Below are 23,494 nucleotides of genomic sequence, written 5' to 3'. Positions count from 1 at the left end.
ATTATGTGGGACCCTAAGAGGATCAGTCACAGGGACACATGGTAGCAGCGGCTCAGCATTGGGAAGATGGCAGGACAAATAGTTTGTGCAGGTTGGAAATTGATGGGGCGGTGAAGGAAATGAGAAATCATTTGAGTCTTTTTTTGTAATCTCTACAGATGAGTCGTGACTGAAAGAAGTTGTTATGTCAGTCCGGGACGAATGGCCTATGATTAGGCTGCACCACCATAGTTATACACGAGGGTTATCTGGTTAGGGGCCCATTTAGATCCCCCCTCCCTCAGAGCTGAACCCCAAGCTATCTCTCTCATTATTCGTCATAGTTGATATAGTGTAGACATTTTGGATTCTCAATCCTTTGATTAATTGGCCCAATTATTGCTGACTATAACAGTGGTATATTGCCAAGTGTAACAATGTTGACTATGTTTATTTTTAAAAAGTACTTGTATCCATTTTTTTATGTAACACATTCACATCACAGTTCAGTGCCATAAAAGCAGTAGATAACATTCAAATTAGGTGCAAATTGAAGGTTTTTAGACACATTCCAGACACTTCAACTGTTTGCTGTCCTCTGAAGAAAACATAGAATTGTGCTCAAAGTGATGGACCTGTTGAATTACACTCTTGTACCCACAGCATACATCTTTGCAGTTTCTGTCTGAGGAGATGAAAACTTGGTTACAGAACTTCTTGCACGAAGATAAGTTTTCCTAGAAGAATATGAATGATTCCTTGCATATCTTGCTTCTGCAATAAATATATACATAAATGAACTTCTGTAACAACTTAAGGAACTTTACAAATATACGATGTTATAACTTATGTTTATGCAATTTATTTATTTTTTCCTTCTTAACTGCTTATGTGTCCTACATCACATAAAAAATCATATTCCGTACTTCCCGCCTGAACCAATGCTCATTCTGAAATTTGCGATTCCTGCCTGTCATGTGGAATTGTTACGTCACCTGATCACTGCAGCTAATCAGCAGCGACTGATTGAATGAAGCCTTCAAACTTCAGTCAGATGGAGCTGCTCCATCTGACGAAACTGTATTGACTGCAGCCTATAAGTGCTCATTCAGTGTAACATTTTATACAATGTTCTGTCCTTTTGCTCAGAGAGATTTCCATGGAGAAGAATGTAGAAGACGTGAAGTAGGTAAATTTAGTTCCGGAAGTGTAGAGGTGTCACCATTCACTACCTGGCCGGCTTGTGTTAATACATTTCCAGGGTTCAAAACAGTAGGACATGGAAGACATGTGCTTTCCCTGGCCATAATTTCTGCTGTTGACAGAAAATTCCAAGGAGCAGCCCACGCTAGAGACTTTTTTCAACTTAGACATGTGGGAGTTTTCTTTCCACAGATACATACTACTAGAAAACTAATGAATTTACAGTATGAATAACTTGTTATCCAACAAAGGAAGAGGTGGAAGGTAGATGATGAAGATGATGATTATGACAACAACCAAGAGAATCTCAAGGAGAAGGAGGAGGATCACATGAGGCTTGCTCAGATTGCTGGCTAGTTTATTTTTCCAATGTAAGTAAGTAATCCTGCTTCATGTGCTCATGGAGAGCCTGAGTTACTAGATGGATTGTGCCAGGTTATTCTTATTTTGTGGCTGCAATAGATGGGTCTGTGTGCGACATGAAATGGAATTTCCACACCCAAGATAACCAGACATAGGACTCACCAACACCACAATCATATCTTTCTGGCTCATTGAGTATCCTCCGCCAATAGCAGTTTTGGCATCACCTGCTCCCAAGCTAACCGCAAAAGGAGCATATTAGACCCTGGTAGATCTTTGGGCTGATCGTTCACTTAGGTTATGATTACTGATGACACCATTCTCCATCTCAGATGACATCACTTCCTCATTACTTTGATCTGGTTACCAGTTCATGTCCACCACACAATTATCTTCATCATTATCATCCCTGACTGGCTAATAGTTGTGTCAGTGTGAGGAATTTCCAACTCCTTGAACCCCTCTTTCTTCCCTCGGTTGCCGGTGGCAACACTACTATTGTGGCCATTGCCAATACTACCACCAATAACACAACAAGGCATTTGAGTAACATCTTCTACCTCCTCCATCCCATCTCCTTCAGAGTAAAATACCTTCCTTTATTAAATTATTTAGTTTATTTTTTAACATGACCTCCCCTTTTCCAAAAATAGACCGACTTAGAAATGATATGCCCCAAAAACAACAAATGCAACAGGCATGCATGTCAGTGTACATTAGTCAAATTAGAATAATATAACAGCATATTAACAACAGCAGGGTACACGAAAAATAGTGTTCCTAGGACAAGTAAATACCTCACAGAGTATCAAAATACCAAACAAAAGCACCAAGTGAGGAAATAAGTTAAAACATAACCTTTAATAATATATTCTAAAATTATACCTGTGTAAAATAACACACTAATCATATTGAAAACTATATACGGATGCCCTAAAATAAGGTGCACTATACAAAAAATACGCAATGTGAATTGATAGACCTATCAATCTGATGTTATACAGACTATATTTGGGAAAAAAAACTATTTCCACTCACATTGGGTATAATACAATTTTCAATATATTTGGTAAACCACCAAAGACAATAAATTGTACTTGGGCCTGGGAGGGGATATATATGCACCTATAGCTATCAGAGGGACAGTGGTCTAAAATAGATAGCCAAAAGAAGCCCCTTAGCGAATTATATTATAGCATTGATAAAATTATAAATGTTTCACCAATCCGAGGGTTTCTATTATCTGTCATCAGTAGCCAGAGTTGTACGTGGGCATCAAAATTCGAGATCTGGACAAAAGTGCCATATAACCCACAAACTCCCACACTTACAAGGGCGGTCCACATCTCATCCTACTTGTGACCGTCCCTTTAACTGTCCCACATTCCTCCCAACGTGTTTCGTCCCACCACAGTGTGACGCCCTGGCCTATCAGGTCATCACAGGGTATTGTGCAACCTGCCCTTCTGCACAGTATCCACCACTAGGTTACGGGTCCTGGTCCTTTGGTGTTGCTAACAGCTTAGCTAATCAAAATCCTAGGAACACTTTACACTTTATCCACCAGACACACCATTGGGGGGCCTGAAGGGAATAGGGCCGCCTACATGGGGGGTTGCTGAGGGGAAGGTGAGCAAAGTGATAGTTGAGCTAAAGTGGAGAGAGTGGAGCTGAAGTGAGGATAGGAGGAGGAAGTGACTCTCGAGTGGAGAGGTCACAGGAGGAGCAGGGCTCTTGAGTACTAGGTGGCAGACGTTGGTCTGGGCCTGATAGGAGCTGGAACCCCGGTCGCAGGGGATAGTGTCAGGGAACACGGACAGCCGAGGAGGGCAGCTGGTGGCCTTGAGCTATCACCGGGCAGGGCCCAGGGCACGACGGGGTACGTGGACCCTAGGTCGGAAAGTAGCTTCACGTCTTCCGGTAATTTACCCAACAGGGGTGAAGACTTCAAGATTCATCCCCAACCCTCTCCAAAATCGGGGTACTAGTGCACGATGGGATAGGACTTTCTCAATACAGTCCAAAGAAATCCTACGCATGAACCCTGAGGGCAAGCTCACTCCGTTAGCCATATGGGTGAACGGGACCCGAGGAGTTTCATACCCAAGGGCCCAACAGTGACAAAGGTGCCAAGGACAGGGCCACAGGCTAACAATGACACCAAAGGCACGGACCCAAGCGTGCTCCCTACAAGCTGCAGTGGTGCTCAGAATTCTGGTTTACAAGCTGTCAGTGTTGTTATTCATGGACTGAGTGAGTTCACTGAAAACCCCTGTTCCTATCTCCCACGGCACCCAAATGCCAATCATCAAACGGGCCCAGGGACACAAACCCCATACTCATGGAGGGGTTAAACATCAGGCTGCCATACCACCGTCACCGGACTCCCCAACGGCAGCGGTGGTCCCTCACATTACTACACACCGTGGATGGCATCACGAACTTTCTATCTCCCTTGTACATACCCCCCTTCTTCTTTTAATTGAAATATCCGTGCGGACCCCCCAGGATCCGGAGACTCCTTGAGCCACCGCGGCTCCGAATCCGAGCGGCTCGGCCACTGACGTGGGGGCGGTACAATAGTACTCTTCGAGGAAAGGGCATTGACATCTCACACAGTGGGCTGAAATGCTGGCATTCATCAACAGGGCACCAGACTGCTGTACTGCATACGTTGTTCTTTTTGTTCTGTAAAGTTGGGAGGTATTATCACCACCCTCTAAAAACATTCTGTGTTGTCATTTGCTTTGAGAAGATGTTCTCCCCTAGAGGCACGCTAGAGGGGCTACCGTCATAACATATGTGTCAAATGATATCATAGTTTGTTTTCTCTGCACATGATTCTCGCTCCCTATGCCTCTACACAAAATCCAATCCCCATGGAGATACATTATGGGCTCATGGAATCCATGAGTCTGGGAATCTTGATCCACAGCACACAAATCTGTAATTCTGTTACACTGAGTCCTTATAATGGCTGAATACCAAAGTTAATCATCAGTATACATATAAAATAATGAAATGATGGCAACGTATAAATAAATCTAATAACTCTATATCAATTCGCTTGTCCCTTCAAACCTTTACAAAATAGTAAATGTATTCATTTTTTCTGATAGCTTTCCTGAAGTCAACTTTGGCAAATAAGTGCCTAAATGTTGGAAATAAATTGCTTTCTGAATACTGAATTTTTGTTGAATAATGCTTAAGAGCAGGTTTTAATATGAGTTGTGGATCAAGTTCACTACACCATTTATCAAAGCAGCAGGCAGAACCAATAGCTGAAAATACAGGAACTTAAATTTGCTGATCTAATCTAAAATTCCAGAATGAATGATATGTCTTTATGTGCAATGTATTCGAGGGACTAAAAGGCAAGAAAAACATTATGTTAATCGACAGTATTAGCGCTCACACGGGTATTATCCCTTCTACTTTCTTCACGTATAGTATTTTTGTAGATCTTTGTAAATAATTACCATTTTTTGTTTGCTTCTTGCAATAAACTGTGTAGCATGCATTTTTTCTTTCAGGTGTTTTTTTTCCCCAAGTCCTATACGGAAAATCCTTTGGCAATGCTAATGACACTTGGCTCAAACCCAGAGCAGTGTTTGTCATGCCAGGGAGAAGAGGACACTAAGTGAGCGACCAACATAAAGGGTACACCAGGGAAACAATACAACTAATGGCCCTGGCACTAGGGATAGGAAGTGAGGTCACCATCTAACACTCACCTGACGCTGATCCCTCAACTCCCTAATATTCCAAGACAAATCCTTCCCCCCATGCACCATCACGTGCCTAGGCACCTGCTGACCCAGAACTTACCCTGACTAGTGACACGCTAGTCTCACCACTACAATAAAACAACATGACGAAGGTAACACAAAGAAGGGAAAGACACAACAAATAGTTCTCCACAGCTATTCAAGTGATAAGCTTCTCATTTGCAGCAGAAACAACCGCTCAGCTTCTTCAGGCTCCTTCATAGTGGTCAGTTAAAGAAAGAGCTATAGCCAGCATAGGAGAGCGTTAGGAGTGAGTTTATATAGCGAAAGGGTGTGGCTGCAGCTGAGATTAACAGATACAAGTTAATCTCAGCAGGACAAAAAAGAGCCCTTAACGCCTTTAGCACCAAATTAAATTAAATACGCTCCTACTCAAAATCAGCAGATTCTATAATGGATCTGTCAACGCTGAGATCTTGTGATCCTAATCCCCATCAAGGACACAGCAGGACGCGATGCACTTATGACAACTGTGGTCCAGTTCTCTTGCATGTAAACATTGGATCACAGGTGGGGAGAAGATGGAGAACGTAATTCTTATACCTACCCACTATGTGTTTTTCTGCTGTTAAAAGTGACTTTTAATTTAAAAATATGCAACATGTCAATTTTTCATGCAGTAAACGTGTATTTTATGTGTAGATTTTCCTTATAGGCTTCAATAAGATGGGGAAATACCTTTTCCTGCAATTACAGATGCAAGTCGCTTGGGGTATGTGTCTATCAGTTTTGCACATTGAGAGACTGAAATTTTTTCCCATTCTTCCTTTGAAAATAGCTCGAGCTGAGTGAGGTTGGATGGAAAGCGTTTGTGAACAGCAGTTTTCACTCTTTCCACAGATTCTCGATTGGATTCAGGTCTGGACTTTGACTTGGCCATTCTAACACCTGGATATGTTTATTTGTGAACCATTCCATTGTAGATGTTGCTTTATGTTTGAGATCATTGTCTTGTTGGAAGGCAAATCTCCGTCCCACTCTCAGGTATTTTGCAGACTCCAACAGGTTTTCTTCAAGGATGGTCCTGTATTTGGCTCCATCCATCTTCCTGAATATTTTAACCAGCTTCCCTGTCCCTGCTGAAGAAAAGCAGGCCCAAACCATGATGCTGCCACCGCCATGTTTGACAATGGGGATGATGTGTACAGGGTGATTAGCTGTGTTGGTTTTACGCCAAACATATCGTTTGGCATTGTGCCCAAATAGTTCTATTTTGGTTTCATCTGACCAAAGCACCTTCTTCCACATGTTTGGTGTGTCTCCCAGGTGGCTTGTGGCAAGCTGAAAATGACACTTTTTATGGATATCTTTGAGAAATGGCTTTCTTCTAGCCACTCTTCCATAAAGGCCAGATTTGTGCAGTGTATGACTGATTGTTATCCTATGGACAGACTCTCCCACCTCAGCTGTAAATCTCTGCAGTTCATCCAGCATGATCATGGGCTTCTTTGCTGCATCTCTGATCAGTCTTCTCCTTGTTTGAGATTAAAGTTTGGATGGACGGCCTGGTCTTGGTAGATTTGCAGTGGTATGATACTCCTTCCATTTCAATATGATCACTTGCACAGTGCTCCTTGGGATGTTTAAAGATTTGGAAATCTTTTTTTTGTAACCAAATCCAGCTTTAAACTTCTCCACAACAGTATCACGGACCTGCCTGTTGTGTTCCTTGGTCTTCATGATGCTATCTATGCTTTAAACAGAACACTGAGACTATCACAGAGCAGGTACATTTCTACGGAGACTTGATTACACACAGGGGGCTTATATTTATCATCATCAGTCATTTAGGACAACATTGGATCATTCAGAGATCCTCAATGAACTTCTGGAGTGAGTTTGCTGCACTGAAAGTAAAGGGGACGAATAATATTGCATTCACCACTTTTCAGTTATTTATTTTTAAAAAACGTTTAAAATAAGCAATACATTTCGTTCAACTTCACAATTGTGTCCCACTTGTTGATTCTTTACCACAACATTAACATTTTGATCTTTATGTTTGAAGCCTGAAATGTGGGAAAAGGTTGAAAAATTCAAGGGAGCTGAATACTTTCACAAGGCACTGTATATTAAAATTTAAAGTTAGTCTTTGGCAAAAAGAAATGCCACATATTATACATTCTCATACTTCTAAGACAATCATAGGATGGAACTTGGCTTATTCCAATGTTCGCCAAATAAAAGGTTAGCCTAAAATCGAAAACAAATTTTTGCATTCGATTTTCACTATCCGTTGTATTCCATAGTCCATGGGATTTGTCAAATGACTGAAAAAATGAATAAAATGCACCTCTCAAATAAATAAAATAAAAAACAGATTAACCATTCACATCTATGGGTTTCTGGAAAAAAAAAGAACAATACATCCATGTATTGTCCAAGCGCTGTCTATTTTTTTAGTATAATGGGGATGAAAAGCTTGGAATTTTCTTATTGTTTGTTTTATCGAATACGAGAGACATGGCTGCCATACTGATGGCAAAAATTGACACAACCTAAATCGAGCACAATGTTGAAAAATTACCCTTTTTAATCTTGTATGCAAAAAAAGTGGACATGTCAATAAAGTCTTAATAAAAATGCTGCAGGAGGAGCTGTTATACAATATGGACATGTTAAGCACATTACAGACACTTTCAATTTTGACATGTTTTTACTCACTTTAGGTTAATTTTTTAAGGAAGTTTTTAAAAATGCAACATGCTCTAAATGTGGTGATATTTTATTTACTCTATTTCATAAAAAAGTATTTTTTGGTCACTCACTAATATGTTATTAGTAGATGGGCACCTATGTTCCTCAGAAATTCACAGAAAAAAATACAAAAAACTCATAAAAATATTATTTTATTAGAAAATAGTTAATGAAAAAGCACTATCAAGGTGCTTTTTAATTATTTTCTAAGGTAATATTTTTATGAGTTTTTTTTGTATTTTTTTCTGACTTTCTAATCAGACAAACTAACTCTGTATCCACACCCTGTGATATATTTTTGATTTTTGCACCTATGTTCTTCATACCGTGTTTTTCCCTCCCCCAAAAATAAGCCCTAGCAGGGATTTTAAGATTTTCAGAGCAAGGCTTAAATATAAGCTCTCCCCCGAAAATAAGCCCTAGTTGAGGTTTAATAATGAAGTGTCCGTGCAGCTCAAAAAAATTAAAGATACTGCAGGATACTTCATTATAGAAAGTGGACACCCTGCAATCACACTGACCAGACGCTGAGCGGCAGGACCTGTAGCGATCGCAACCCTGCACACATCACATCACACACACAATCATACATCACATCACACACACAATCACACATCACATCATATCACACACACACTCACTACATCCAGTGATAGCGATCTTGAGAAGCCGCGCGGTGGAGCGCAAGGACCTGGGACACGCGACTTCCTCCCATCCCTGCGACCGTGATAGATGCTAGAATGTACGGGCTCCTGACAGGTATAACCTAACGTGCGTACTCTGTACCACTGGATGAATGTGTGTGTGTGTGTGTGTGTGTGTGTGATATGTGATGTGTGTGTATGAGTGTCTGTGTTATGAGTATGTGTGTATGTCCGTCCAGCAGCAGGAGGCAGCGTGCAGCATACTTGCTGGCAGCGGCTGCCAGAGATCACAGGGAGGACTTCGGAGTCACTCAGCCGTCCAGGTTCTGGTATGAGTCTCCTGGGATGGGGGGGGGTGTTTTTTTGGGGGGGTAAACTTACCCCCAACTGTGTTTCTTCAAAAATAAGACCTCCTCCAAAAATAAGCCCAAGTGATTTTTTTGGGGGCAAAAAAAAGTATAAGACAGTGTCTTATTTTTGGAAAAACACGGTAGTAAAGTGTTTAGGGCAGTCTTCTGACATTCAGCAGCAGCAGCTATGGAGAATGATGAAATTGTGCATGTGCATGGTTTTCAATAAAGGCTGATGGACATGAAAGGAATCATGCCTTTCCACCAGCAGCCAATGCAGTCTACCGACAAGAATGTACTGGACAAGGGATCAAAAAAGAAAAGATATTAGCACTGATCTAAATATAACAATTTATTAGTAAGGGGCTTGTAATGCGATTTCAAACACATTTGAGGAAATAATCATTAAATGACTGTGCGTCCTCATTTAGAATTATTTCCAAAGCATTAAAATCAATTCTTAAGTGATCATATCTCATACAACGGGAGAGATTTTTCAAGCTGAATACAGCAGAATAGAGCAAAAAAATAAACTATCTTTCATCCCTTGTACCATGTTTTTTATGTTTTTAGACACTTTCTTTGCCTTTTCCTCCAAGGGGTATGGTTTAGCTGAAAATGGGTGTGGCTTGGTAGAAAAGGGTTATATGCAAAACTGTGCACTAAAAACATGTGTCAAAATTGTGGGACAAATTTAAGACACAAAGTAAATCAACTGAAAGCGTAAACATAGACTACACATTTTTAAAATATGCCATATTTATCAAACAGCCGCAACCACTATGATTTTTTTTTTAATACTGTAGCCCTGAATCATTAAGAGCAGCAATGTTTAAGCCAGGATTTGTTTAAGCTTTTCCAAGCACGCACAGTGCACTTTCTGAAGCCAGGACGCATTCACTTAGCTTCAGAAGCGCAGTGACGCTGCCAAAATGAGCCCCCAGCACGCACAAGATTTCAGGGGCTGGCCATATGACGGACCAGGGAAATTATGTGTCAAGATGGCTGACCAGTCTAACGCCCCAATGACTAGTCAAGGCCCTAATTAGTATAGGAAAAGTGGAGGTTATAAATAGTTTTTTAAAACATTGAATTAAGTGAATAACCTTATACAGGGCTGGTTAGGCAGGGAATTTAATCATACAGGTGTGAATGCTACTGGTTGGAGGGCAAAAGGGACCTGACAGGTTCCCTTTAATATAATGGAGTCATGGGGCAGAAGTTAACCTCCACTTTATTTAATTTCCTCTGACTACTGTAGTATAAGTACTGAATTAGAGGCTTTCCAGACAGAACAAGCGTCTGATTCTCCACATTAACTAAAGCAACTTCAACAAGCCTACATAACAAACAATGAAGAACACAAATATTCTTTGATTCTAAAAATTTACAGTATGAATACAAATCATGTAGATGTAGTAATAGTACATATGAAATATGTTTACCTTTAAAAAAGTGATGACAAGAAATGAGTAGCGCACCACATAAAAAGCATCCAAGGGATCCAACCATTCCAAGCCAGCAAGACCAGCCAAACTTATATTGTATTCCAAGAAAGACATTGTTTATTATCAAGCTTGAACGCTCTACGTAAACGTCAATAGCGTACCATACGGAACCAATGATCCCGGGAACACCTGGAGGAACAGAAGTGCCACAGATAACACAAGCACATATATAATACTGAAAAATTGGATCAACTGTAGACAAATCATAAGTATGAAAAGAATGTGCACATAATAAAGCTTATCCAATAGTCTAACCTGATTAGGCTATAATTGTATAAGGATAATGTCTACCATATACCTTTTAGGCTGTCTTTTATCGGGATCCTCCCCTCTTGTCATGAGCAAAATTTTTTCCATCCAGTGTTTTCTGTCCCTTAACTTCTTTTTTGCTACACTTCCCATCTTTCCTTTCACTAGCCTGATGCCAGCATTTACATGGCCCCTGCATTTCTGCCTAAATCTCTCTCACCTCATTCAGCAGTTCCATACTGCCACTTGCATAAAGTATTCAGTTTGTTCTTCTAAGCAGGAGAGTGCAGCAGACATGTTCACAAGCTCCAAAAGTACACAAGCCCAAGCTGATCATTTTTTCTAATGTAGAGTTCTGCTGATTGGTTAGATGCAATGGCGCAGAGAATGAGGAGGCAATGGTGACTAAACCAACAATGGTTTATTAACTATTTACCAGTTAAGGATTAGGAAAGCTAATGATATGACACATGTAACAGTGGTAAATCAAAGTCCTTCACATAGGATAAATCAGCAAAAAAGCTATCTGAAATACAATCACAGTATTATTTACACAGTATCTTTACCCATTATCACTTACTAACGGTCATCACTGGCGTTATCACACTCTAGATCCCTATAGCAGGGAGATGTCAGTGCCCCTGTTTGTTACTGTAGTCTACTTAACTTAACAATGCCCGCCCTAGAAGGGTCAAAGAGGTTACTTGCTAGGCCACAAGTCCAAATGGGGGGGTTTCCTCACACCCTATGCAGGCTGGCTCCCTTGGCTCTCTAAAGTGCAGCCTCAGTCCCCACTCAATACTGTATCTCTTTGCAGGAACCAACGGCTCAGCTCTGGATTTTGCCAGGCATAGTCTGCGGCTTGACCATGAAAGTGAGAGAGTGAAACTTGATCGGTGTAGTCTGCAGCTTGACCCCCAAATCGAGAGCTCTGGACCTTGACTGTGGCTTGACCATGAAGTCAGGACTCTCAAGCACTTCTAGAGGTGTTACTTACAATTCGCCTACTAGCATCGATTATGACTCTGCTCCGGGAACAAGTTTCAGGCCTCTACTGGCATGGGTCACAGATCTTCCTCTCAGCTAGGGTTAGCGATCACCCTTTCTTCTTAGGTCACAGATCTTCCTCTCAGCTTGGGTCATTCAGGAAATCTGGCTTCACTGACACCTGTTCTTACTAATGGAGGTTTTGGTGTCAACTTCTATTCTGGGCCTGGCCCTGCCTTTTATATTTAGTAACTGCATCGCATGAGTCACCTGGTGTCTCTTCTTCTTCCTTCCCCCAGAGGAAATACAGTCTATTCTTTAGTTCCTGTTTCTAATATTTCTGATAATGTTTTTTGTTTTTCCATTTTTGGCCAGCAGATGGTAATGTTTAGGGATGATCGAATATCAGAAATATTCGGCAATATTCGGCTTTGCGAATATCCAATGAATAGGTCCCCGCTATGCGAATATTCGATGCGCAATGTAAGTCTATGGGAAGCCCGAATAGTTGCTATTCAGCAACTATTCGGGTTTCCTATAGACTTACATTGCGCATTAAATATTCGCAAATAGTCGAATAGCAGTGACCGATTCGGCGAATACGGGCGTTGCCGAATATTTGAGGTATTCGATCATCCTTAGTAATATTTTACTTGCAGATGTTTCAGAGTACGATAACGCTGATGGTGACGGTTAGCTGTACTGGGCAATGATACTGTGCAAATAATACTGTCATATCATTATCCTTCCTAATCCTTAATTTGTATTTAGTTAATAAACCATTCTTGGCTCAGTCATCACTCCCTCCTCATTTTCTACGACGTTGAATCTGACCACCTGCAGAATTCTACATTTTGTGTAGTCAGCAGGGTGCATCACTCACGTGCAGAAATGGTATATCAGTCGATGACCAAATCGACAAGGAGCAGCCTTCCTTTTGGGGCTATGCTTAGCAACATACCAAAATTTACAGGACACAGTTTAAGGAAGTAGGACTGGCTTGATCGACTAAAAAGTGTGCTATGTATGTACTCAATGACACCTACCTTACAGGCAGAGATAGCCTCGTTGACGCTAGATGGAGAGGCCCAACAGATGCTTATGTTCAGACAACCTAGAGACCCTGATACTATAGATAAAGTGATCAAGATCTTAGAAGACATGCACAGTGATAAGACTGACTTGGATAATTTACGTATTTATTTATTCTGTCAGATTCAGAGGGAAGAAGAGACAGTGGCCCAGTACGTAAATGCTCTGCAGGGTATTAGGTAACAGACCACATCACTAAGAAGAGTGATGGAGAGTATAAGTGACTGCTGAATGAAGTGTTAAGGGACCAGCTGGTCGCAGGCCTGAGGGATCCTTATCTGAGACAGGCGCTGAGATAACGTTTATGTCATAACCCTGATATGAGATTCTTAGAGGTTGGGGCAGAAGCTTCAATTGCAAGAGGTGCCAGCTATGGCAGAAGTGGCCCGGGGCTATGGAGTAACTGCTTCTGAATTGCCCAATGTAGCACCCAGGAGTATGGGGTACTCGGTTCCGGGCAGAGTCTCTATTGGGAATGTTACATTGGTGGCCGTTACCCAGTTCCGTGCCCTGGGCTCTTTTTGTAATGGGGATATTTACAGGGGTTTGTTGAATAAAGTTTATACATGACGCCACTTGCGGTGTTGCAGCTAAGTGTAGGGAGCCGCCACTGCAGAACATCTCTACTGGGGCTGATAGTATTGGCAGCTAGTATGGTAGTCTCTCCGCAAGTAGGCTTTTGCCCCAGCGGGTGTATGGTGCAGTAAGCATTGGAAAAAGGGAGTCCAGACAGGTATTCAGTGCAACTGGTCTACTCACTTGAGATGTTATCTGGTTCCCGAGGCTGGCTGGTTTCGCCTCCAGGTTCCCTTCATCCCAGTGCCAGTCTTGTTTCCTCTGGTACCTTCTTCCCCTGCACCTGTCTTTGGTAAGTGGGTCCCCGTGGTATAGAACACTGGGGGTCCCCATTCTGTGGTTTGTCCACTTCTGTCTGCCAGACGGTAGCGTGAACCCTGTGTGGTTGAAGTCTCTGGTGCTGTCCCCAGTTCTCCCTTTGCTACTGAGTCTCCAGATTCTTTAGGGTCAGCAAGGTCCTTGATGGTTCCCTTTGCTGTGCAGGTGTTAAAAGGTCGGCTTGAAGTTCTTTCCTGTCCTAGGGTCCTGTACCCCATCGGTGCGTAGTTCCAGGAGTACTCCTGCATCAACCACTTCTCCTGGGTACCAGGTCTCTGTTAACCCGAGTGAGGGTGTCATTTCACTTACACCTTCACACCTTTACAGTCACTACTCAACTCTCCGCTGTCACTGCATTTCTTCTCTGACTACTCTCCACAGACTGCCCCTCCCACCTGGTCAACTAATGGACTAGAGTGGCTCCATCTCTAGGCGGCCATCCATTGGTCCCACCCTAGCTGGGTACCATTGTATGTGGGATTGTTGGGGAAAACTTGGATTACCTGGGTTTTGGTGTTACCGTCACTGGGGTCCTGGGTCCCTAAGGGGTAGGCCCTGCATCCTGGAGGGGATAACAAACACCACAGATACCACATCTTATCATCCTTTTAACGACATCATATACATATAGATAATCACTTAGTGACTCCCTTAAAGAAATCACTGAAATGTCAAAACGTCTTAAAACATTATTTTATTATAACACTTAAAATCAATGACAGTATACAGTCAGCAAAATAGGGCAGTCTGTAACTATATCTGAGACTCTTGGTTGACTTTAATTCATTGGTTAAATGGACTATGTGATTGGCAGTGTATCGGCATGAGGTTATTTTGCTTTATAATTGACCTGTACTAATGTTTTCGGTGTGCCCGCACTCACCCCTCCCCTGTTAGGAGGGATTCGTACTTGTGATTCTCACTGCCCTATTTTGCTGAATGTATACTGTCATTGATTTTAAGTGTTATAATAAAATAATGTTTTAAGACGTTTTGACATTTCAGTGATTTCTTTAGGGGAGTCACTAAGTGATTATCCTAGTGGGGATGCAGTACCTTGTAGCACCCCCGTGACACTCGTTCTGACAACCAGAATAGCTATATGTCTGACGACACATGAAATAAAAGGAATCTCATCACATGATCAGTAATGGAAGGACAAGTCCAACAACACATGGGACAGCAAGGTATTTATAAAATTTTGTACTTGGGGCTGTAATTGTAGCGCCCCTGAATACATCAGAGTGCTACAGGGAACTGCATCCTGTCACCCAGGGTGCAGGGCCAACCCCCCATGTTTCCACGTTCCGAACAACGGTGTCACTAACATCCGCACTACAAATCCCAACCACACCTCACACCATGACCTGTACAGACACACCAGTGGGTTGGTCAAGTTGGAGCATGGCCGCCCACCTAGGGGTCAGGCAGACTGTTGGTAGGGGAGATGAGAGAGTTGAGAGTTGGCCCTCAAAGAATGAGGAGTTGGGAAGTTGTAGCTCCCAGGGAGGTGACAGGTTAGTTCACAGATGGTGGTCCAGGACCACAGGAGTTGGGGACCGGTATCAGGAACACTGGACAGGGGTTTGACGGGCGCAGTCTAGGAGGACTGTCGGCACCAGAAAGCACAATTACCTTAACGGTACCGAGCACGGCGGGGTACAGGACCCTAGATCAGGGAAGAGCTTCAGGCGCCTTGATAAATAACCTGTGGAGGACAGTCTCTTTATGAACTTTCCCCAACAGGTCAGAGATTGAAGGCATCAGCACAACGCGGGGGATATGGATCTCCAAAGCACACAACCCACTAAAATCCCAAGTGCCAGCCATCAAGGGCACAGCTGCCATACACACGGGTAGCAGGGCCCTGAAAGCTTCAAGCTGAGGGGCCACAATGGTCAATCAGTTTGTGCACGGAAGCAAGGCTCCGGACTTACCAAGTGACAGCGGTGGGAGCGGGACCTGGACGAGTTCCCCCCGCAGAGACTGCAGTACCTAAAGACTTTGGTTTACCATGTGTGTGAGTGTCTGCATATTCCATCTAATCCAACACCAAGACTACCGCAGTGAGTAACCTGACCCCTGCACCCTGCTTTCCCAAGGCCGAGCCACCCAATCACCAAGTCTCCTTTTCCCCACCATCCGGGGCCTTCCCTACCTGCGGAGGGACTAACACCTTGCTGCCCCCACACCATCTGCCCTGGTACTCCCTTCGGCAGCGGCGGTACTCCCCTTACCGCAACCCGAAGGTGGCATCATGAACATTCATCCCCTGTAAATACTCCCTTTACATTCGAGTGGCCGCAAGCTCCCGGGTCCGGAGACCCTCGAGCCACAGCAACCCCGGATCTGAGCAGTTCGACTGCTGCTTGGGCGGCACATAATAATATGTGGCAGAATCAAGAAATGTAGTGGAAAACCTCTTTAATATCAAACTTTAAAAAACATTTAAATTATGTCATAGTTAAAGGGAATCTCTCAGCAGGTTTTGCTACCTCCTCTGACAGAAACATAATGTAGGCAAGGAGATTCTGAATCAAACAATGTATCACATAGATTACTGGGTGTAGCCATTCTCACAAAATCAAAGAATTGAGTATTAAGCACATGTAGCTAAGCCCAGGGACATTGTGCATTGACAGTGAGGTCTTAATCACAGCAGGGGACATGTTGGTCTCCTGTGCATCTGCCAGCTAGATCTAGCAATGTAAATCTCAGGGTAATAAAACCATTAGTTTAAGTAAACAATAGATCACACACAGATGAGAGGCATAGTTGCTTTTTTGTTGTTTAACCATTACAGCATGCTGTCCTCAGCTTACATAGCAAAATCCTGCTGAAAGCTTCACTTTCAGTCACTTCTTATTACACCTTGTTTTATTACCAGACATGAAAAGGTCCGGTGCACTTTATATTCCTCGTAATAGCGGCAGAACAATCTGAGCAATTATTTTCATAATAGAAGACTCTTTACTTAATGAGAAAAATCTGAGAGGAAATGGAATTATAGCAACTAAAGACTTAATATTGGTCCGTAATTAAATGTGCATGATAATTATCATAAAGGGTTCTCCCATAGCTCCTTAGGATCTCCACTACATATAAATCCTGCTCAATACTGATGTGTTAGTTAATGAGGTGGAATGGGGGAATTGTGCTAGGGGTTGGTGAGATTTCTCTGGGAATTGATAAACATAAAAGTTTTGGGTTTGAAACAGTCAGTAATTTTTTATAAAGTGTTATAAAAGCTGTAAGGAAACTGTTAGCTCTAGAGTTGGGCAAAACAATGTGCAAGGCTCTGATCTATCGACCACATCACTACTCAGTGGCAGCTGCACCAAAGCCCTTCAAGCTTCTGCTACCTCCAGGAATATTGGGCACCTTTTCTAATTAATAAGGCCCAAGGTGCGATGCATGCAGTGTATTTGAACTGTAATCAGGCTGTCAATAATAAAAGTTTAAACCTTGTGTGTGTCAGAATTATACCAGGCAGATCAATTAGGAACTATTAAACATTCTACAATTTTGTTCTCGTATGGTCAGAGCTTCTGGCATTAATGCAATGCTCACATGCTGGGCAGTAAAATTGATAGGACAACCATACCAATCCAGTATAGTATTCTGCACAGGTCTAATTCTATTTAATTGAACCAGTGCATAATATCTTGCTAGTTAGGTATATTTGCCAACCACATCCAATGTGCAGTACAAAATGCCAAAATGCAACGGTACTTGCCAGTATTGCTTTAATAATAGATTTTTAATGAGAAATTCTCTGCTCCAGCAACATACACGAATCTGATACACTGATATTGTGATTTCCATTATTATGTTCTAATTATCCCATCTTTACCTCCAATAATGAGGGTAATTCCAGCCACATAGCAGATTTTTAACTTGATGTGTGATTCATCTGTAAGGAATTTGACACAGTCGAGCCCCAGGAGAAGGAAAATGAAGCCAAACCCTGCCAGAATATCTGCTGTTATCATAAGACCACGTGTTGCAACTAATTTCACTGGAACAAAAAGAAAAATATGATAAAGTTCAGCTGAAATCCTATAGTAAAGGTTTACTCAGAATCAAATATTATTCCAGGTAAGACAATTACAAAATATATTGAATAGGTCTTGTCGGTGACGATGATTTTTGTTCCTAAAAAATTCATTTGTCACAATCTACGCTTCCCTGTTGATATATTACACTTTAGAAAATTACAGTAAATTTGAAGTGTGATCAGAGTGACGCTTAGAGGACTAGGCTGGATCTGAGCCAAAGGTGCTGGATGTAAGAAAAAGATAACAGTTTATAGCTTGTAATTTTGGAGTTTCAATGCTTTATGGAATTATATAAGCAGCTCCAAGGCTCATATAAAGCTTTTAACACAGCACTGGCAATGGTAAAAAAAGAAAACAAGGTCAAGGGATCAGCAGATGAAACAGTTAGACACATCAATCATATGGAAAGACAAGTTTTAAGCTCTAAAATATAATCTTCAGGTTGTTTGTGGTCTTGTAAAATGACCAATGAACAAATTCCCCAATAAGTAACAATATATGTTATACTAGCTGTAGTACCCGGCGTTACCTGGAATAGTAACTAAGTGACTCTCTGTCTCTCTCCCTCTCTCCAACTCTCTCCTTCTCTCACCCTCCCTCTCTCAGACTCTCTGTCTGTCTGTCTCCCTCTCTGACTGTCTGTCTCCCTCTCTGACTGTCTGTCTCCCTATCTGTCTGTCTCCCTCTGTCTGTCTTTCTCCTTCTCTGTCTGACTCTCTCTCTATCTGTGTGTGTCTCTGTATCTGTGTGCCTTTGTCTCTATGTGTCTATCTCTGTGTGTCTGTGTGGCTCTGTCTCTGTGTGTCTCTATCTCTGTGTGTCTCTGTCTCTGTGTGTGTCTCTGTGTGTCTCTATCTCTGTGTGTCTCTACCTGTCTGTGTGTGTCTGTGTGTGTTTGAGTGTCTGTGTGTGTGTCTGTGTGTGTGTGTGTGTCTGTGTGTGTCTGTCTCTGTGTGTCTGTTTCTGTGTGTTTCTCTGTCTCTGTGTGTCTCTGTCTGTGTGTGTTTCCATGTGTATGTCTCTGTCTGTCTGTCTCTTTCCCTGTCTGATTCTGTCTGTCTCTGACTGTCTATCTTTCTATCTCTCTGTCTTTTTGTCTCTGTCTGTCTCTATCTCTCTGTCTCTTTTACTGTCTGTCTTGTTCCCTGTCTGCATCTTCCCTGTCTGTCTCTTTCCCTGTCTGTCTCTTTCCCTGTTTGTCTGTCTCTCTGTCTCTTTCCCTGTCTGTCTCTGACTGTCTCTGTCTGTCTTTCTCTGTCTATCTGAATCTTTCCCTGTCTGTCTATTTCCCTGTATTTCCGTGTCTGTCTGCCTCCATCTGTGTCTGTTTGTCTCTTTTTGTCTGTCTCTTTGTATGTCTCATTCCCTGTCTGTATGTCTCTGCCTGTCTGTATCTTTCCTTGTCTGTTTCCTTCCCTGTCAGTCTCTTTCCCTGTCTTTCTGTCTCTGTCTGTCTATTTCCCTCTCTGTCTCTGTCTATCTGTGTCTGTTTGACTCTGTCTGACTCTTCATCTCTCTGTGTCTGTCTGTCTCTGTCTGTGTCTTTCCTTGTCTGTCTCTTTCCCTGTCCGTCTCTTTCCTTGTCCGTTGCTTCTCAGTCTGTCTCTGTCTGTCTCTTTCCCTATCTGCATCTGTCTGTCTGTCTCTTTGTCTGTCTATATTTCCCTGTCTTTCTCTTTCCCTTTCTGCCTCTTTTCCTGTCTTCCTCAGTCTCTGTCTGTCTCTTTCCCTTTCTGTCTCTTTCCCTGTCTGTCTTTTTCCCTGTTTGTTTGTTTGTTTGTCTTTGTCTGTCTATTACTCTGTCTGTATGTCTGTATCTGTCTCTGTTCCTGTCTGTCTTTCTGTCGCTTTCCCTGTCTATCTGTCTGTGTCTGTTTGTCTCTGTCTGTCTCTTTCCCTGTCTGTCTATGTCTGTCTGTTTGTCTCTGTCCAAATGTTTGTCTCATTGTGTGTCTGTCTGTCTCTGTCTGTGTCTTTCCATGTCTGTCTCTTTCCCTGTCTGTATCTTTCCTTGTCTGTTTCCTTCCCTGTCTGTCTCTTTCCCTGTCTTTCTGTCTCTGTTTGTCTGTTTGTCTCTGTCTATTTCCCTATCTGTCTCTGTCTGTCTGTGTCTGTTTGACTCTGTCTGACTCTTCATCTCTCTGTGTCTGTCTGTCTCTGTCTGTGTCTTTCCTTGTCTGTCTCTTTCCCTGTCTGTCTCTTTCCTTGTCTGTTTCTTCCCTGTCTGACTCTGTCTCTTTCCCTGTCTGTCTCTGTCTGTCTGTTTGTCTCTGTCTGAATCTTTGTCTCTTTGAGTCTGTCTGTCTCTGTCTTTCCTTGTCTGTCTCTTTACCTGTCTCTTTCCCTGTCTGTCTCTTTCCCTGTCTGTCTCTTTCCCTGTCTGCCTCTTTCCCTTTCTGCCTCTTGTCCTGTCTGCCTCTTTCCCTGTCTGTCTCTTTCCCTGTCTGTCTCTGTCTGTGTCTGTTTGTCTCTGTCTGAATCTTTGTCTCTTTGAGTCTGTCTTTCCCTGTCTGCCTCTTTCCCTGTATGTCGGTTGTCTCTTTTTCTGTCTGCCTCTTTCTGTCTTTTTGTCTATTTCCCTGTCTGTCTGTCTCTGTCTGTCTCTTTCCCTGTCTGCCTCTGTCTGTCTCTTTCCCTGTATGTCTCTGTCTATCTGTTTGGGCCTAAATCTGTCTGTGCCTGCCTGTCTGTGTCTGTCAGTCTGTCTCTTTCTCTCTGTCTCTCCACTGACATCCTATTACCTCACACATAAGCTTCTTGTTCTGTGAATGTCCTTTGTTCCTATAGCAACCAATCACAGCTCCTGTTAATGACCTGTAACTCCCAGCTCCATTGACTTTACAGTAAACAGGTTTTTGGCAAATAACTGTAAAACGCGGGGTTAAAATTCCCCTAAGGCCCCCTTCACACGCACGTGCCTCCGGTACATGCTAGGTCCATTCCCGCATGTACCGGAGACACGGGCACACGTATAGCCATTAAAATCAATGGGTATATGTGCATGCACGTGTTCAGCCATTGGCCCGTGCCTCCATGTGGAGCAGACATGAAAAACGGCACGTAAGACACGCACGTGTTTTTCATGGACGTGTGAAGGGGGCCTTAAAGTTACCAAGTTAGCAGCTGCTGCGAGACCCGGTGGCTGTCAGCGCTACCTAAAAGGTTACTAGAGATCACAGCCACCAAGTTTCCCAGCAGCCGTGAGGACTGGAAACCTTAAAGGAGCATTAAAAAAGAGACTTTAAGGTTTCTGGAGTTCTGAGCTACTGAGACACCTGGAGGCTGTGAACTCTAAAAATCCTCTGAACATGTCGGCTGATCCGATCTCCAATCCACCAGCTCCTGTTACCCCCTTACTCTGACAGTGTTATCTAAAGTGCTGTTCCCCAATGCCATTGGTGGCCCTGTGGTGCAATTGGGTTTGCATGGCAGCGTGGGATGATATGCCAACCCATTAGAAGAGTGTCAGCATTCACAGTAACATAACATTTGTCCTTTTCAGAGCGATGCTGAGGCATCGCTCTGATCAGGAGAAACAATCAGAGTGTGGAGCCATAAGTTTTCCTAGGAAGACTGGTAGAATCATTGAAAAATGTAAAAAAACAAAGTTTTAAAAAATATGAAAAAACACCAAAAAGCTAAAAAAGTTCAAATCACCCCCTTTTGCCCCATTGAAAATAAAACAACTATGATTAAAAAATACTCATATTTCTTATACCGAGTTCAGAAATGTCCAACCAATCAACATATAAAATAATTTAATCTGATCAGTAAATGGTGTAGCGAGAAAAAAATTACAAACGCCAAAATTAGTTTTTGTCACCGCAACATTGCATTAAAATGTCAAAACATCACATCTACGCCAAAATTTTATAAGTAAAAACATCCACTCCACTCAAAATGCAAAACATAAGCCTGCAATGAGCCCCAGATCCCGAAAATGTTGTTAACCTGCAGATTAACCCCATATCTGCAGAATAATAGCATTCTTCCAAGTAATAGGTTCCCTTTAAATGCCAACTCACCACATAAAAAAACAAGAACTTGCACAGTTCCATTGACAAAAAAAATGAAAAGGTTACGTGACTCAAAATACGGTAGCAAAACAAACATTTTTTACATAGTTTGATTTCATTTTTACAATACAATTAACACAATAACAAGATTACACACCAATATTAATGCTTGAATTGCAATTTTTTTCTACAAGTATCCCATATAATATATGTCTATATGAATGATTTCTTTCAAAACCACAAAAATAAGTCGTCATACATATGTAGAAGGAAAAATTAAACAGTTTTGACTCTTAGAAAAAGGGGGAAAATTTAAATAAAAAACAAATGTAAGCTGTATCCTTAAGAGTTGTATCTACTTAGGAGGCAATAGAGCATTTGGGCTACTGCCATCACTACATCCCCTATTCATACACCATACATAGAGGTCTCTTCCGTGAATAGAAATACACAGGAAAGCTTGGTTTCTCTTTTCATATCAACAGGTGATACAATATGAAAATGAATGTAAATGAATGTTTCTATAGGAACCTTAGTAATAATGGATGAGTGACAAGTTTATATTTCTATTTTCAATCACACATCAAGAAATTACACTTTACAGTAACACTTAATTATATTACCATAAAATAATTTTGTTGTAGTTTTCCATAATATTTGATTATGACAAGTTTAATGGATCTTGCAGGGCTGACGAGCGCTATACAAAGAAGGAGCTGTAGATAAGAAATAAATTATTTAAAAAAATTATACATCCTGTCATTTATAATTTGTGTTCATAATATGGGGTACATGGTTTTTGGTACACTTTCAATCCAGTGGGGGCAGGGGGTTGGAGCAACTCCTATAGACATACTTAAACATTCAACAAATTTACCAAAGTCTTTATATGATATTTTTATAAATCTGTTGCTAACAATGCCATCTTTGCCTCCAGCAAAACTGACAAACCTTTCTGTGCATGATAAACTCTCCCAAATGACTGTAACAGATTAAATGAGCACCCGAGGTAAAACTGGTATGCTGTGCTATGACTGGTAGACTTAAAGAGGTTTTCTAGTACTAATGTGACTCCTTTCTTTTATCCTAACTCTTCCTAACAAACACCTTCCTAATATACTTCTGCTATCTACTCTCCTCCTTCCTGTAAGCTTATCTCTCACATCTCATAAATACCTTTTATTGTTGGTGTAGCTTTGATCCTTCCAGCCACAGACCATAATCGTACCAATTGAGCAGAGCACGTCATTGGTGGGGACCAAGAGCAGAGTGAAGTGTGATCTGGGCATATGTACCAAGACTGCTATCACTCACAGAGCGTAAGCCCTGTCCCCACCAGTTATATGCTCTGCTCAGTTGGTCCAATTCCGGTCCATAGCCAGAAGGATCAAAACTACAACAACAATAAAGGAAATTACAAACCTGTTAGAAAGCAGGAGCAGAGTAGATAGCAAAAGTATACTAGACAAATGTTAGAAATAGAGATGAGTGGACCTGTTGAAGTTCGGTTCGCCAGGTTCAGCTGGACTTTAGATAAAGTTCTGTTTTGAACCTGAACCCAAATGGAAGGTACTAATTAGGCAGTTCGGGTCTCTGGCCTCATACATCTAGCCATAAACAGAACACTTCCAAGGGCAGGTGGGCAGGATTTTTCAATTTTTATTTT

The 23,494-nt window shown here is 42.0% G+C and overlaps 1 protein-coding gene across 1 annotated transcript in view; it reads right to left on the bottom strand.

The window, feature by feature from the left end:
* Positions 1–430: 430 nt before the first annotated feature.
* Positions 431–23,494, bottom strand: part of CLDN16 (claudin 16) — a 68,901-nt gene continuing 45,837 nt past the window's right edge. Inside the window, exons 3-5 of the mRNA XM_075338515.1 lie at positions 17,608–17,772; positions 10,470–10,661; positions 431–753 (exon numbers count right to left, since the gene is read on the bottom strand). Coding sequence (XP_075194630.1) covers positions 623–753; positions 10,470–10,661; positions 17,608–17,772 — 488 coding nt within the window. The 3' untranslated portion in view covers positions 431–622. The remainder of the gene's footprint in view (positions 754–10,469; positions 10,662–17,607; positions 17,773–23,494) is intronic.

The sequence above is a fragment of the Anomaloglossus baeobatrachus genome, chromosome 3, assembly GCF_048569485.1.
Source record: "Anomaloglossus baeobatrachus isolate aAnoBae1 chromosome 3, aAnoBae1.hap1, whole genome shotgun sequence".
Classification (NCBI taxonomy): domain Eukaryota; kingdom Metazoa; phylum Chordata; class Amphibia; order Anura; family Aromobatidae; genus Anomaloglossus; species Anomaloglossus baeobatrachus.
This window is presented reverse-complemented; position numbering and strand designations above follow the sequence as displayed.